Source organism: Ursus maritimus, unplaced genomic scaffold (assembly GCF_017311325.1).
Source record: "Ursus maritimus isolate PB19 unplaced genomic scaffold, ASM1731132v1 scaffold_5, whole genome shotgun sequence".
In the NCBI taxonomy this organism is placed as follows: domain Eukaryota; kingdom Metazoa; phylum Chordata; class Mammalia; order Carnivora; family Ursidae; genus Ursus; species Ursus maritimus.
In genome coordinates this window covers 78,450,789-78,467,628 of record NW_024426663.1, presented here as the reverse complement: position 1 = coordinate 78,467,628, position 16,840 = coordinate 78,450,789, and the positions used below count along the sequence as shown (strand labels likewise).

Below are 16,840 nucleotides of genomic sequence, written 5' to 3'. Positions count from 1 at the left end.
GTGCCCCGCCCAAGGGCCCACGCCTTGACAGCGTTGAGTCTGGATCTGACCTCAGAAGGTCTACCGCCCCCAGGCCATCTCCTGGACTTGACGCCCGCGCGCCAGGGGAGCGGGGAGCCGCCCCTCACCCAGATCCCTGGCTCCTGGGGGCCCAGTCCCCGCCGTTGTCACGACAACCGGGGACCAATGGGGAGCGGGCAGGCGGGAGGAGGCCCCGCCCCGGCCCCGCCTCTGGCGGAGAGCTCGGAGCTAAAAGGGCCAGAGGCCGGGCGGCGGGAGCCGGGGCCGGCGGAGCGCCAGGCGCGCAAGGAATTCCGAGTGTCCAGAGCGTGCAGAGTCCCTGAGCCGCGAAGGGCGAAAGCAGCAGCCACGATGTGCGGTGAGTGTGCTGGGCGCGCGTTCCGGGCCCCCAGCCTCTCGGCGCCTGGGCCCGAGAACGGGGCGCCGGGGACCCGGAGGTGGCGCGGGATGGGGCACCGATCTGCCCCCGTCCTAGAACTAGGGGCTTTCACCCGCCGGGCCTGCCTCATCGTGCCCCCCGTGCCCGAGGGGCTGTTCCAGGGAGGTGTGGGAGAGGAGGGTGCCCAACCCCGGTCTCGGACTTGGTGAGGGCGACCCACCCGGCCCCCCAACAGAGGAGACAGAATTGGTCCTGTCCCGGGCCTGGACCTTCACAATGCAGAAGTATCCGCACCCCCCCCCCATGTCCAGTACAGAAAGCGCCCCCAAGTCGCCCACAAAGGCGGCCACGCGCAAGCTCACGCATCTCGGGTGCGGGGTGCCCAGCCCAGCTCTCAGCCCACCGCGCCCACCGCGGAGAGGCGACCCCACATGCACCCTCCCGGCAGCCCGCCGGGCTCGCCCCGGTGGCGTCGGGAGGAGCCCTCGTGCGCTCGGGAAGGGCCTGTGCGATCTCCTCGCGTTCCAAAATGAACCTCTTGTCCCTGGAAGGGTTGATTCTGTGTTGCCGCCTCTTTGCTGAAAGAGCTCTCGGCGACGCTTGGGGAAGAGGCAGCATCGACCGCCGAGCCTCGAGCCGAAGCTGGGAGAAGGAATCCGGGATGGGGAGCAGGGCTGGGCTCGGGCGTCCTGAATACCGCGGCGACTCGGTGCTGTCCGGGGAGGCTGCTGGGCCGTGGGGAGGGCGGCCGCGGCCCTGCGCGCACATCTGCAATTCCTTACTCTCCTGGCTGGGCTGCCTCCGCTGGCTGGGGAGAGGGCCGGGAACTTCTGCTGGGACAAAAGGTCACTGTGCCTTTTTTTTTCCTTGAGTAGGATTCAGTTACCCATTCCAGCCTCCTGTGGCTGGAGGACCTGGTGGAACTTTTGAAGCCATGAAAGGCCTCTGTCTGACTTCGCCGAGGGCTGTAGGGTGGGATGTGCCAGCGGCCAGCCCTGGGCCAAGATCTGTACAGGCCTTGTTTCTGAGGCCAGCCGCTCCTGAAAGTGAAAAAGAACGTCTGACCAAAGAGCCGCAGCCTGCTTTGGGATGCAGCCTCCCCCAGCCCAAGCAGGCATCAATTTAAATTCCTGAATCTTCAGCAAAAATCTCAGGGCTGCGAAGCATCATGAACAATGTATAGGGCTGCCTGTGGGTATTTCTGGGCAGAGAGACGAGGCCAAGGTGGCAGTTTTGCCAGAAGCTCTTTGGGTTCTAAACCCCTCAGTGTGACATTCAAGGCCCTTGATGGGAGGCCTTAGAGCCAGACTAGTGGACGGACCAAGACCCTTGCTCTGGAAGGATCTGCCCCTCTGGCACTGGCAGCCTCCCTCCTTCCTCCTCTCAGGTGCCCCCACCCCGACACCCTAGCCTTCCTAACTGCTTCCTACCTGCATCCAGCTTTCTCTCTGGTGCCTGGAGCCTAGACTAAGCTCAGACTCTCCCAATGTGGGGTTTTGTTCTGCTGTCTTAAGGGGCCCCACGTGTTTTGTCCCCTAAAGAAAGGATGAGCTTTGGGCTGTAACTACCTATGTCCTCACATCAAGGCTCCCCACTGGTGGGTCCCACCCTGCAGGCCTCAGTGAAGGCAGGGAGCCGTGTGGAATTCCCACATGGGAAAGTTATTTCCTTTTCAAGTAGCCAGGAGAAAGTCTCAGCTGGGTGCTAATGTGTTTTTTACAGCTCTCCTATACTTGCCAGGCACCCCTTGCACAGAGGAAGCTGTCCCAAGCCCAAACCTCACAGCAGCAGCTGGCTAGAATTAAACACGTTCTGGGGGGGGGGGGGTTCTGGATGATGGCCTGTATATGTATGGCAAGTGATACTGGTTTTCCTTTTATGGTTGTGTCCTTTTGTAGTGGGTTTATTTCGGCTTTCAAAAACTTAGTCAACTTTATAGAAAAATGTTAAGGAAATGATTGCATACTTGGTATAACGATACGTCAAAAATTGCAGAGATGTTCCTGGAATAAGCCACTTAGCCTCATCGCATTCCCTGTGGGGACACTGAGGCCCAAAGAGGTCTGTGCACCCCTGTGTCTAGGAGTTGTCTAAAACGACTATGGCCCCACTGCGATCTGCCACTTGGAAGCCTCCTCAGAGGTCATATCTCCAGGGCTGAGTTCCTATAGGGGTCAGCGGTTGCTAATAATGACCAGGTTCAGATTGGTTCTTGCTCCCCCTCGTCTTCGCTTTCCTCCTCTCCTTCCTTCTTCACTCACTAGTGATTGACTGCTCCTGGAGAGGGCCTGTGTTTTCCATGCCCTGGGGCCAGTAGTTAGAGAGGGGCACAGAAGTGGTCACCAGGCAGGGGTGAGATAACTCATTAGGTAAACGCTCCAGACGGGGTGGACCTTGGGACCTGTGCCAGGCCAGTGGGCACCTGTCTTTCTGTTCAGGGCTCAAACTATTTCTTACACCCACCAAATGACACAATTGGGAGATTTCCCATTAGTAAGGATTTTCGACTTCTCTTGAAAAAAATCGGAAGATGAGCAACCCCGAGTGTATCTATCTGAACAGTGCACCGTGGCCCCTAGGATGATCCCGTCCAGGGACCTCACTCACTAATATTACCCAATGGCCTACATGTAGTCTGAATCTGAGACCCCAGCGTAGCGGAGGTGGGGAGCCCTGACTTTGCCAGGAAGAGTGCCACAGGAGCCTGGCCTCAAGTAGGAGCCCCACAGAGAGAAGGGAGGGGACAGGTGCGCCAAGCTGAAGACACAGGATGTACAAGAGCATGGTAACAGGGACCACGCATGCGTGGGCACTGGGCAAAAAGGATTGCACTTCCGGTCCGTGAATTCTTAAAAGCTTCCCTATCCTTTACTACTGCATTTAGTAATTTATTGGGGGGGGGAGATTGGCTATGGAGAATTATCGAATTCTTAGTTTTTGCTAGAAGCAAAAGCCCTCACTTTGAATTCATTATCTTTTGTCTTAGTTGGTGTATTAGTGTCTGTCGGCCCCTATAACAAATTGCGACAGACTTGCTGCCGTAATACAACACGAATTTATTTTCTCGAAGTTTTGGAGACCAGAAGTCCAAAAGTCATTTCTACTGGGCCAAAATCAAGGTGTCAGAAGGGCCCCACTTTCTCTGGATGCTCTAGGGAGAATCTGTTCCTTCCCGTGGCTTGTGTCTCCTTACTCCAGTCTGTGCCTCTGTGGGCACATCACCTTCCCCTCTTCCATGTCAAATCTCCCTCTGCCTCCCTTTTATTACACTTGTGATGGCATCCAGGGCCCACCTGGATAATCCAGGAGAATCTCCCATCTCCAGATTTTTCATTTAATTGCATCTATAAAGACCTTTTTCCATATGAAGATTTTTACAGATTCTAGGGATTAGGACCTGATATCTTTGAGGGCTGTTATCTATCCTGCTGCAGTTGGGTTCTTGCTTTTAGGCGCCTTCCCCAAGAACAGCCCAGTGTTGCTAATCCCGGATGTCCAAGACATGGCCATAAGGATATTGACCAGAAGGCTACCAGTATCCCCTCTATGTCCAACACACACACCCAAGTCCCCTGGTCCCAGAACTTGCAGACTGGACCCACCATAGTCAAGAAGGCGAATGTAGGCCTCAGTTAAAGACTTCATCCTTCACCGGCATGGTGTCACATACCCAGTTGGACCAAATAGTTTTCACAGTTTTTCTAAAAGTCAGGTCTTGCGTCATATAAATATGGCGCTCATTCCATTTGCTCTCCATGCGTATACATACCCTTCCTGCTCATCTCTTCCCTGCAAGAAGCAGGCAAGGTTTTATTCCCCCAGAATCAAAAGGGACCACCCCCACCCACACACACACAGTATATTTGCTTGCTTGGTGGTCTTCACGAGAGCTTGTTACGTGCTTAGGGGCTTGTCTGTCATTTCAGCTGAGTAAACAGCCATCCAGGAAGATTATATGACATGGAGGAGAACTCACCGTTTTGTCCCAGACTTCTTCCAGCTCTGGGAACCCCATCCTATCTGATACCCCTTTCCTCCCTGTTCAGTTCATTAATGGATGCCTCAGAAGGGGCTAAGCTGGAGTTGATGGGGCACGAACTCTGGGGTCAGGTCACTTGCCTTGCTACCTCTCCGAGCCACGGGATCCTTGCAAAACAGAGCCCCTGCTTGGGGATGTGCAGATAAGTGTTTGACAAGTGGCTCACCGTGGCTAATATGAGGTCGTCCCTGTGAGGTCCCTGCGTGTGGAATTGAGAAGAGAGGCGTGTGGTTGGCTCTTGGGAGCCAGTCCTAGCAGTTCCCACACGCTGCTCACATCCTGCCCGCAGGACTCCCATGGGCACTCTCAGACAGAGGGTTTCGCGGAGACCAGCTGGAGAGGGGCTCAGCGCTGGAAGTGATCTCCCCTCTTCCCCCTCCTCCTCCCCATCATCACACCATTCCTCCCTCAGTCAGTCTTATTCATCGGGGCTTTCCCAAGTTCACAGGAATCTTCCGGAAATTTTGTGATGTGGCATTAGTAGACAGTGCTTTTAAGTTGAAGGATTATTTTTATATTTAGTGAAATCTGCTTATAAAGGAAGATGGACTTGAGGTAACAACACCCTAAGGAGAAAGTTCTGGAGATTAATTTGATGCAAAAATAAGCAATTTCCTCTGATCATCTGCCTCTTTCACTTTCAAAGGGAACCTTTCCCTGAAAAAAGTTTGACTTTTTTTTATAGCCAAATTTTAGCTATAAGACTTACACTTTCTTAAAAGTATGTTTTAGTGCAATTTAGAGTATGTTTGCTTCTCTCTTTGCTCTTCGTGCAATCCTAAAACGACAGGGACACGAAGAACTTTTTTATTAAAAATAGAAATGCCTTGCCCACGTTTACTGCAGGAGGCAGAGTCTTCTGTTATCGCAGAGATTCCAGTGGTGTGGTAACTTTAACCCATGGAGTCCCAGTGAGGCCAGAGCCAGGGAGAGGCTGTCCCGACCCCGAGCCAGGCCCTCGGTCCCTGTGTCTTGCCGTGGGATCTCTGCCTTTGCTCTCACTTCTGCGAGGAGGTGACAGTAATTGTCCCCACTTTATCTGTACCGTGTTGCCCAGAGAGGCCACAACCTCCTCTGTAGTCCTCCCTGTTGGCCCAGTGTCCTCCCCGACCTGGGGGCCTCATCCAGGAGAGTAGACCTGCCCCACCTTTCCTAGCACACCACATACACACACCCAACCCTCAAACCCACACTCACGCCCATACACACTCACACACACTCACACATACCCAACACTCAAACACAAACTCACACACATCCCACGCTCAAACACACATTCGCACTCATACACATTCACCCGCACCCCTGACGTTCAGACACTCACACACATACACACTCTCGCACACACACATACTCAGGAATTTTCTGAGGCGGAAGTCCAACTGGCATGCATGTTTTCTGTCTGGGTGGGGAGTGACCCAACTTGAGAAGTGGACTAGTATCTAATCTGTCCTAGGCTCGTGGACTAAGAAGGTCAACCCCTTCAATGCTGAGAAGCAGGGGATGGTGGTGGAAGGAGCGCCCTCCGTCTGGGGGAGGGGTGGTCCCAGCCTGGCTGGGTGGTGATGTGGACCCACAGAGCGAGCCCCTACCCTGGTGGGGCACAGGCTGGATCTCTACCCGGGACTATCCACCCCCACTCACACGGAGGGCAGGGCTTTCGTTGTGAAGCTGACGCTCGGAGAGAGGGAGAGAGTTTCCAAAACTCCAGCCACAGACAGATTCAGAATACAGATCCCAGCCTGCCCACAGTGAATTTGACCTCTTCCCTTGTCCTCTAGGCCTCAGACAGCCCCTGCTCCCCTCCACTGCTCCAGGCACCCCAAGGGTTATAAAGATTCCAAGATCTCAGTGCTCCTAGTTCTGGCTGTGTGTCCAGCGAATGCTGCCTCTCGAGCTGGTCATTGTCATTATCTGTCGCTTGGAGGTTGAGTGTCCCCTGCATGTGTGGAAGGACCTTGTCCTGGTAGCCTTTGGTCCTGAGTCACCCGTATGAGCTCTCAAGCCATTTGCAGAGGGAGTGCTAGAACCCCCAGACCCCCAAGATGAGCCAAGCAGAGGGGCCGCAGTCCCCTTTCAAAGGGCTAGTCTCCATCCTGCATCATGTCTAGAGCCTTTTCTGGGGTTTATCTCAGCTTTTCTCCCTCTAGAACATTTTCTCGCTCACTTTCCCTGTCAGATTTAAGAGTAGGGCCCTGAAAAGCTGTTTGGAAGCTCTGGATGCCAGGGTGGGGTGTGGGCACGGGGCATGTGCTGAGCTGGGGTGGTTAGGCCACAGCCGACTCTGTCCCAGGGCCAGACATTTCTCGAAGCCACCTTGGGAGGGTTTCACCATCCTGCCTGTGCAAGGCAGGGAGGGATAAGGGGGACCCAGAGTTGGCTGTCATTGCCACGGCCTGCAGTCAGAAGCCGCATAGTCTGGTGGGGGCCAAGAGGAGTCTCCTGATGTCGACACGGCCCTGGACCCCACCAGGGGAGCTCGGAGATCTTCCCACCAGGGGTGAGGTGGGCATCTGTCCATAGACGTGAGCTATCCCTCTCTATGTGAACTACTTCTCACCCCTCGGGGTAGGATTGTAAGATAGGGCTTATGCTGATTTTGGGGGGCAACAGGGAGACACCCTGCAATCACTCAGATAGACCTGGCTGTGACTTACTCAGGTCTTTGGCCTTGGAACCAGAAGTGCCCTTCTGTTCACTGCCTTGGCCCAGGACCTGGGGAGAATCCGACGAGATAAGTTTCTGAAAGGATTGGCTTCCTGGGTGCCCCACACATCTGCTGCTTGACATCTCACACTCCCCAGGGGCGGGAAGACCCTTGGGGGATACTGGGCCCGTCCTTTTAGTCACTGGAAGGTGTGCTCAGACAGAGCTTTCTCCTTGTGGCCCTTGTTCTTCTGGGTGAGTGGGATGGGGGAGCCATGGAAGAGTCAGTGAAGGCAGATTGTGCTGGCTGACAATCCCATGCCTACCAATATGGAATCCTACAGAAGCACATGGTAAGATGGTAAATGGGCACGTGGCGAAATAGTGTGACCGTACAAAGGGCACACGTGCAGTAGGAAGGGAGTTTCTGCCCTATATCCAATACCCTCCTCCGAGGCAACCACTGCATCCCCACCACTCCTGGGTCGTGGGTGCCCTTCCAGAAACACCGTATGTGTCTCCCCCAGCCCTCCCTGCATAATTTCATCACGTTCTGCGAGCTGCTTTTTCCCTTGACACATCTTGGAGATGTAGCTTGTTTTCCAAGAGGACACAGAGCCTCACCTTGTTCTCTGTGGAAGGCCACCTGCCCGTGGTCCCACGGTGGCCCCGCCACGTGGCTGCACTGCTGTCACTTACCTGGTCCCTGCCAAGCATCAGGCTGTCCCCTACCTTCAACAACCGATGTCTGCGGACAGCGCCGAGCGACCATCCTAGTGCGTGCACGGACGCCCCTCTGCAGATATCTGCTGGATCCGTGCCTAGCAACCGCTCTGGTCAACAGATGTGTACATTTTTAATTTTGAAAGATTGCCAAACTGCCTTCCAGAAAGGGTGCGCAAATTTACCCTCTCTCTTGATCGTCAAACTGCTTGATCTTCGCTGATCTCATAGGTAAAAAATGGAGTCTCCGTGTGGCTTTTGTTATGTGGTGGGGATTCCAGAAGGGAATTCTGACTGTGAATGGCAAGAGAAATGCCTGGGAGAGCAGCTTTATTCCCTTTCTTTATTTTTCTAAAATAGTAAGAGCCTGGTGTCAATGCTGGGTGCTTTTTTTTTTTTTTCACTTCATCTCGAGAGAGAGTGCGGGGAGAAGGCTGCCAAGAGAGCTGCAAGAGGAGAGGGATGGCGCTTAGTTAATGAAAGAGTTTACTGAGTAGATGTCCACATGCGGGAGATTGCATGTTGAAATTAGATTTATGCTTTCTTGCGCAAAGACCTTGGAAACCACTCCTTGGCAGCCCCCTCACCACAGGGTTCTCCCAAACTGTGCATGAGCGGCTGGGAGCCTCCTGGCTGGGTGTGGACACAGCTGGTGGTCCTGAGGACAAGGACGCTTTAAGCAGCTCTGCCGCCCCTCCTGGGGCTCTGACAGCAGCACCCCCACCTCCCCACCAAGGAGGCTATTCCGGAACTGAGAGCCAGAGGCACCTCCAAGAACGGACGTGCCTGACAGAAGGACTTCAGAAGTGCGCTTGGGCCCAGAGGAAGGGGAATCTCACGGGAGAATCGGAGAGCAGAGCCCTAGAGCCCCCTCAGAAAGGCATTTCAGATTCCAAACCTTTCCAGAGTTGGTGTATGGGCCTTTGAGTCATCTGCAGAGTGTCCGCTCCCCTTCGTGAGGTGCAGCTGTAATTCTAGAAGGATTCCCCGGATGCCAGGGAAGACTCCAGAAATGATCTGCGAGTGGCTCCCCCCCTTCACATAATTGTCTGCCATGCCTACGTGGTCTTCACAGTGCCTGGACTTTGCCCACGTCCCCCCAGGGAACTGTCTGATACTTTACGGAATAATGAACATTAGGAAAATTTCACCCCAACGTTAGATTGTAGTGGTGGCCGATCGACTCTGTGAACATAGAGTTGACCCTTGAACAATGGGGGTGTTAGGGGCGCCAGCACCCCACGCAGTTGAAAATCTGTGTGTAAGTCTGACTCCCCCCAAAACTTAGCTACCGTTGGCCGGAAGTCTCACCCAGAAGCATTAACACATATACTGTATGTTATATGGAGCACATACTGTATTCTCATATTAAGTAAGCTAGAGAAAAGCTAATGGTATTAAGAAAATCATAAGGAAGAGGGGCGCCTGGGTGGTTCAGTCAGTTAAACGTCTGCCTTCTGCTCAGGTGTCCTGGGATCGAGCCCCACATCAGGCCCCCTGCTCAGTGGGGAGCCTGCTTCTCCCTCTCCCTCTGTCTGCTGCTCCCCCTGCTTGTGCTCTCTCTCTGTCTGTCAAATAAAAAAAAAAAAAAAAACTTAAAAAAAATCCTAAGGAAGAGAAAATATATTTACAGTACAGTACTATAGTTATAAAAAAAAAAAAAAGAAAGAAAAAAAAGTGGAATTGGGCAGTTCAATCCCGTGTTGTTCAAGGGGCAACTATTCTGAAAACCACTGAATTATACACTTTAAATGGGAGCATATTATGGTATGGGACTTATATCCCAATAGAGCTGCTCACAATTTTTTAATGTTTCCATTAGAAGGTAACTATTGGTTTTTGGGGTTTTTCTGTTTGTTTTGTTTTTTTAATGAGTAAGGGGACAAAAATACATCCTTTGCCCAGACGTGCTGAGGTTTGAAGGGCAGGGGACGGTGTGAGCTCCTGTGACCCAGACACTCAGCGTCTTCGCCCAGGGGATGCCTAAACTGCACGCGGGGCCTTAGCCTCAGCGTCTCTCACCTGACCTCGAGTCAGCCAGGAACGCAAAAATAGCTGACCGCCAAAATTACCCTCAGCCACGTTAAAAAGAAAGTGTCTGTCCCAGCTCAGAAAGCACGGGGTGTGTGTTTCTATATAGAAATTCTGTACTTTAATACTTGTGTGCAAATATATCCTGTGTACAGTAACATACAGGACCTAAGAATGCAAAATATCATTTTTAGCGCTGTTTAATTTTATCGCCTCGCTTTCGACTACAACTAGAATGAATTTTAGCAAGTTCAGTGTTCGTCTGCTGTGATCATATTCCCATCCCTTTAAGGCACGTCAGATCACTCATTCAGAGATACTATTTTGACTTGAATCTAATCTTTTTAATGACTGGAGATATTACAGGAAGTTTTGTGCTCAGCCCTCAGTTTCCCTTCGGAAGGTTGGCCTCTCTGAGTATCATCTCCGGCATGTTCCCCTAATGGACGTATAACATCGTATACGTTTTGGGTGTACTAAATGATTTGGTCTGTGTATATATCGTGAAATAATCACCACAATAAGATTACTGACCATCTAGGGGCGCCTGGGTGGCTCAGTCGTTAAGCGTCTGCCTTCGGCTCAGGGCGTGATCCCGGCGTTATGGGATCGAGCCCCACATCAGGCTCCTCTGCTGGGAGCCTGCTTCTTCCTCTCCCACTCCCCCTGCTTGTGTTCCCTCTCTCGCTGGCTGTCTCTCTCTCTGTGGAATAAAATAAAATAAAATCTTTAAAAAAAAAAGATTAGTGACCATCTAACCCTTCAGATAATTAACATTTTTCCCTGTGATGAGAACTTTTTAAAGTTCTAAGCTACTCTCCTAGTAACTTTCAGATATACAATAGAGTATTATTAGCTGTAGTTATCACACTCTGCATTACATCCCCAGGACTTACTTATCCTATAACTGGAAGTTTGGTACCTTTTGACCGTCTTTACCTGGTTCCCCCATCTCCTCCTCCCCCACCTCTGCCAACAACCAATCTGATCTCTGTATCTATGAGTTTGGGGTTTTTTGGATTCCACATATGAGATCATACAGTCTTTGTCTTCCTCTGTCTGGCTTATTTGACTTAGCATAACGCCCTCACGTTCCATCCGTGTTGCTGCAAATGGCAGGCTTTCCTTCTTTTTTATGGCCGAGTAATACTCCATTGTAAATATATGCAGTAATCTTTTGATCCGTTCGTCTGTGGACGGAACACTTAGCTCGTTTCTGTGTCTTGGCTATTGTAAATACTGCTGCAGTGCAGGGGATGCGGGTATCTGGCAAATTTTTAATCCCGGCCAGACCTTTCTGTTATCCCAGGAAAACAAAAATTTAATTAGGAAAATTAAAAATTAAAATTGGGGAAATAAACCTTTCAATCCCATTCATCCCTGCGGCAGCACTGCCCAGGGGTTAGGACCATTTTAAGTCCTGAGGTCAAGTCTCCTTGCTTCCTGGTCACAGCCTCCCAGAAAGTAAAGGGAGGTCATGACAGATCAAGCCTCTAAGGCTGATGGGAGCTCCGATTGACACCTGCGTGGGGACGCTTGGCCCAGTGCCTGGCACATAGTGGGTTCTCAGTAAGATGAGTTACTACAAGTATTCCTGAAGGTCAGTATTGTTCACACTCCACACTCTTGCTTCCCTGAATAAAGTGGATTTACAGTCACTCTACTCCACGTACATTTACTGAATAAGGACGGTGTGCCAAGACATAGTGAGAAATATAAAGATAGAAGTGCCAGCCTGTGTCCTTATCGGGGATGTAGGTGTTCCAAGATGCACGAGCACTGGGGTGGCCCAGAGCAGGGGAGCACATCTGGCAGGGGGCCTGGGAGGGGCAAGCCAGCCCTGGGAGGTGGGGGGAGCTGAGCTTTGAGGAGGGCAGGTGTCCCCCAGATGGGGCAGGGAGGACAAAAGGACAGAGGGACGTCAGGATGGGGAACTCACAGGGCAGGACAGAGACAGACCAGGGGTCCATCGTCTCGAGCAGGGAGGGGGCAAAGGAGTTTAGGGAGAACCAACAGGACGACTGTTACTTCCTATTTGGGAAAATATTATTCTGAAATACCAATGCAGAAAATAGAGCCAAATAAAATCTTCTGGGCGTGCAGATCTCCCTTGAAGATAGGGATTCTCCGAGGGCCAAGAGATGGTTTTATTTTTGCCGTTGTAAAAGCAGCGTTTGATGATAAAGCTCCAGACAATAGGGCCAGGCAGAAAGGAGTCAAGGCCTTGGTCCCTGGGAGGACTCTTCCCAGGCCTGTTGCATGCAGATCAAGGAGGCCAAGTAGGTGAGGACTTCCCGATGTCCCTTAGTGGCCTGGTGGTTTTGCTGATCTTTGCTATTATAAATTATTTTTAAGATTTTATTTATTTATTTATTTATTTGTCAGAGAGGGAGAGAGTGCACACAAGCAGGGGGAGTGGCAGGCAGAGGGAGAAGCAGACTCTCCGCTGAGCAGGGAGCCCGATGCGGAACTTGATCCCAGGACCCTGGGATCATGACCTGAGCCAAAGGCAGACGCTTGACCAACTGAGCCACCCAGGGCCCCCTGATCTTTGCTATTATAAGTCGCCCCAATGAAAGCCATACAGAAATTCTCTACAGTGTAATTGCCAGGTCAACCGGAGACTTTTTGTCACGGGCTGGGCTGTGGGTGACGTGGGTCCCGAAGCAGGAGGGGAGCACGGCTCTCGGTTATGCCAGGGGAAGTCCGCACATGCAGCCCAGACGCCGTCCAGCGATGCCACCCGTGCTGGCGTCCCCAGAGCTGGTTTCTTGCAAACACCGACCAAGTGATTGATGGACATGTGGTCCCCCCTCTTTTCCCAGGAATCTTCGCGTACATGAACTACAGAGTCCCCCGGACGAGGAAGGAGATTTTCGAGACCCTCATTAAGGGCCTTCAGAGGCTGGAGTACAGAGGCTATGACTCAGCAGGTGGGTCCTGCGGGGGGCCACAGCGTGCACGGAACCCTTGTCCATTTAACTCAAAAACTAGAGAACAGTAGAAAGAAGAAATAAGGGCAACAACAAAAAAATCTCCACCCAAAGCACTCCCATCCATCTCTTTGTGTCCCTGCTCTGGTCACTGCTGTGCCTGTGTTGGGGTGGTCTGGGGGGGCGGGGGGAGTCGTGCATAGGTATTTTTTATTTTTAACATCGTCATTATAGGATTGCAATTTTATGTCCTGTTCTCATCTCTCTCTCTCGCATTTTCCGTTACCCCAACCTCTTCCTGACCACCTTTCTCGGTGGCTGCACATTCCTCTGATGGATACTTAGATCGCGTCCCGTTTTCAATTAAGCAGCCTGGGGAGGAAGGGGGAGCTGGACAATTTTAGAGGCCTGTTAATTCATAACGGAGAGCAAGTCGGATGAAGGATTGCAGGATCGCTGATGCAGTGGGGATACCAGCAACAGCGGCAGAGTGCAGAGCACAGGGAGATGAAGGCCTTCCGGCGAGCCCGCTGCCCTCCGCAGTGGGCCTGGAGGTGCCCCCCCTGCAGGCAGCCTTCCAGGGCTGCACCCTGGTTAGACGCCAGGCCTGCGGCCACAGCCCAGGTCCCAGGCGCGCGTGCATTCCCTGCTGGCTGTCAGACCTCTTCTTTCCTAGTCGGTGTCCTGAACACGGTCTAGCTCTCTTCCAGGCCACCAGCCTGGCAAACAAGAACGGGTAAACCCACAGTGCTGTGCAGCCCTCCCCCGGGGCCGAGCTCTGTAACAGAGTCTGGGAGACAAAACGTCTAATGCCAGTATGAAAAAAAAAATCATGTGTCTACCACAGGTGTGGCCATCGATGGACATAATAATGAAGTCAAAGAGCAGCATATCCAGCTGGTCAAGAAGAGAGGGAATGTCAAGGCTCTTGACGAGGAACTTTACAGTGAGTGCAACACACACCCAGTCAGGGCAGTAAAGGCAGCGCGGCTCAGTTTAAAATCTTTATTCCAGCAGCACCTGAGACTGACACTGCGAATGGATGGAGTCACACGGTGGATGAATAGGAGGGTTCAGCCCACATTGTAAAACTGTGTTTCTCAGGGTGTGGGACTGGTTTTTTTAGGAGGCGGTGCACGAGCATTTTTTAAAAAATATTTAGTGCTTAAGTATTTATTTTAATTTTTCTGGCAAATGATACCGCTCCTTCATGTATAGTAGGGATCCATATATATATACATATATATGTGTATATATATATATATATATATTTTTTTTTTTTTAAGTAAGCTCATTTCGGTTAGCGAGTGAGGTTACTGGGAAGTACTGAGTAAACCACAGCAGGGATCTGGCGGACATCCCCAGGATGGGGCCCTTGCGGTGGAAGGTGGGACGTGCTTTTGACGTAGCCGGGGTGCGTCCGTGTAACGATGTCACCTCACCATAACGGTACTGTGTCAATGCTTCTTTCTCTTTGATCTAGAACAAGACAGCATGGACTTAAAGGTGGAGTTTGAGACCCACTTTGGCATTGCCCACACGCGCTGGGCCACCCATGGGGTCCCCAATGCTGTCAACAGCCATCCTCAGCGCTCAGACAAAGGCAACGGTATGTCATAGGGCCTTGCCCCCATCCTGAAGCTTCTGCCTGGCCCTGACCTGCGCCGGCATTGGTCCACACCCACCACCGCTGGCTTGCTTCTCTCCCAGCCCTGTCTTCCGTGAGGATCCACACGGGGTGGCACCGGGCCCTAGACGGGAGGCACACTCAGCCTGGCTCCTGGTCGATGCCGACCCTCCAGGCCTCCCCAGGAAAACAGTGGCGCTTCCCGTGACTGCCGCTGGCTCTTGAGACCCAGCCTGAGTGGGACTTGGCAGTGGGAGGGGTGGAAGAGTCTGGGCGCTGCTCTTCAACAAGGGACTGCAGTGTTCTTTTTTTTTTTTTTTCACTTTTGAGGCTATCTTATTTATTTATTTATTTTTTAAATGATTTTATTATATTATGTTAGTCACCATACAGTACATCCCCGGTTTCCGATGTAAGGCTCGATGATTCATTAGTTGCGTATAACACCCAGTGCACCATGCAATACGTGCCCTCCTTACTACCCATCACCGGCCTATCCCATTCCCCCACCCCCCTCCCCTCTGAGGCCCTCAGTTTGTTTCTCATAGTCCATAGTCTCTCATGCTTCATTCCCGCTTCTGATTACCCCCCCTTTCTTTATCCCTTTCTTCCCCTACTGATCATCCTAGTTCTTATGTTCCATAGATGAGAGAAATCATATGATAAGTTGTCTTTCTCAGGGACTGCAGTGTTCTGGAGAGCTGGGCGCCTCAGGGAGGGATGGGTTTCCTTCCACCGAGGAGAGTGGTCTTGAAGCAGGGAGGGTGGCAGTGCTGATTTTGGTTCATGTCTGAGGTGCCGGCTCCCATCCTGGGCCCTGCAGAGATGCCTCGGCTGCCAAAGCCTTGAGATCTGGAGAAGCAGAGGCTGCAAGGGGCAGCCCAGGGGCTCCCTCCAAGCACCAGAGCCCTCCACTTGGCTCGCTGCAAGTTTTTTAAACCTGAGAATGATCATACCTAGAAGTCTAGACTTCTGGCGTCCCTTGAAAAACTGAAAGGTATGGTAACTGCTCTCACGGTATCTTGGAGTTGCACTGACAAGCAGCAGTCCAGGGTCACAGAGTGGGGACATGGAAACTGCTCAGGACAGTCACAGGGATACCAGGCCCTCTTTGGTGAGCTGCAGGCTCCCCAGTTCTCCCAGTCACCCCTTTGGGCCAGCCCCAGCTCACGGGTCCACATCCTACGCCTGGGCCCCCAGGAAAGTTCTCCATGCTATAGTTCTTAACGCCCCCTGGCCCTTCTCATGGAGGAGGCCTGGCAGGTCTGGAGATCTCAGTGGGTCTCCATTCTAGGTTAGACCTGGTCGTAACCCACACCTGGGCATCATGGGGGAGTGTATCCGCCGGAGAGAATGATGTCTGGCGTCAGCTGGGACCCCCACCCCAAGACGTCCCCTGGCATAGTGCAAGTTCTTACCAAGCCCCATATTAGCGTGAAAAGCAGATACATCAGAGTCTCTGAGGAGCGCTTATTGGCAGGCACTTAGCTATACACTTGGCAAGCCTCACTGCCGTTAATCGTCATGGAAGTTGGGCCGCAGGAGAGACTGGCGCCTCCCTGCTCAGTGTCCTTTACCCCTGTGAACAGCGGCTCACCCTGCCCAATTTGGAAGGATGAGCCCCATGCCCCCTGCTTGGTCCTAAGGACCTAGAATGTGCATCCTGCCAAATCCCAAGCCGGATACAGAGGCTGATCCCTGGAGCAAACACTGTCCCCAAACTATGTACCCTGAGAGGTTGCCATCCCAGGTGATAAGGTGAACCCCCACTTCAGTGTGGACGAGGACTCTGAGTAGATCCCCCCCACACACCCAAATGCCTGCCCCGACTCAGGATAAATAATTGAAAACAACATGAGAAGTCAGCAAAGATTCGTAGAATTTCTTTAGCAACTCATCAGGGATAACCGAGGAGCATATTTTGAAGGAAGACTTACACCCAGCAACCGCATTACACAAGAAAATTACACAGAGTTCTCACAAAGAAAACACAGATTCTGGGAAACAAACTACCGATGAAAAGTTAAGACAATTGACTGAAATGAAAAAATGGGACAAGGTTAAGAAAATAATCTGAAGACACCATGTCAGAGTTGATATGAAAAATAAGAGGGGGATGGGTACGGAGATCCAACAGGTGAATTACGTCCCCAAGAAGAGAGCAGAACAAATAAAACAGTAAAAAAAACAAACAAGCAAAAAACCCCAAAACAACAAAAACAAAAACAAACACGTAAAGCTGTAATAGAGTTCCGTTGTGCCTAGCACATTTGCCAAAAAAGCTTTTCTATTCAAGCCCTCCCAGTTTTTGGGTTACCTCCCCAAAGTAAACAATAGGCTGTAAAAAAAAATGGTAGAGAGGAAATGATGTTAAAAATAATGAAAAAGAGTAAAGAACTATCCTGTGCTGAAAAAAAACTTGAATTGGAGAACCAAAGTTT

At 51.7% G+C, this 16,840-nt stretch overlaps 1 protein-coding gene across 2 annotated transcripts in view; it reads left to right on the top strand.

Moving 5' to 3' along the window:
* GFPT2 (glutamine-fructose-6-phosphate transaminase 2) overlaps window positions 1-16,840 on the top strand; it is a 41,703-nt gene that overhangs the window by 359 nt on the left and 24,504 nt on the right. Inside the window, exons 1-4 of one of the 2 annotated variants that reach the window (XM_040622641.1) lie at window positions 172-379; window positions 12,665-12,772; window positions 13,620-13,718; window positions 14,256-14,381. In XM_040622641.1, the coding sequence (XP_040478575.1) occupies window positions 187-379; window positions 12,665-12,772; window positions 13,620-13,718; window positions 14,256-14,381 (526 nt within the window). In that variant the 5' untranslated portion in view covers window positions 172-186. Of the gene's footprint in view, window positions 1-171; window positions 380-12,664; window positions 12,773-13,619; window positions 13,719-14,255; window positions 14,382-16,840 lie in introns of those variants that run through there. The other variant, XM_040622642.1, reaches the window with a different exon arrangement.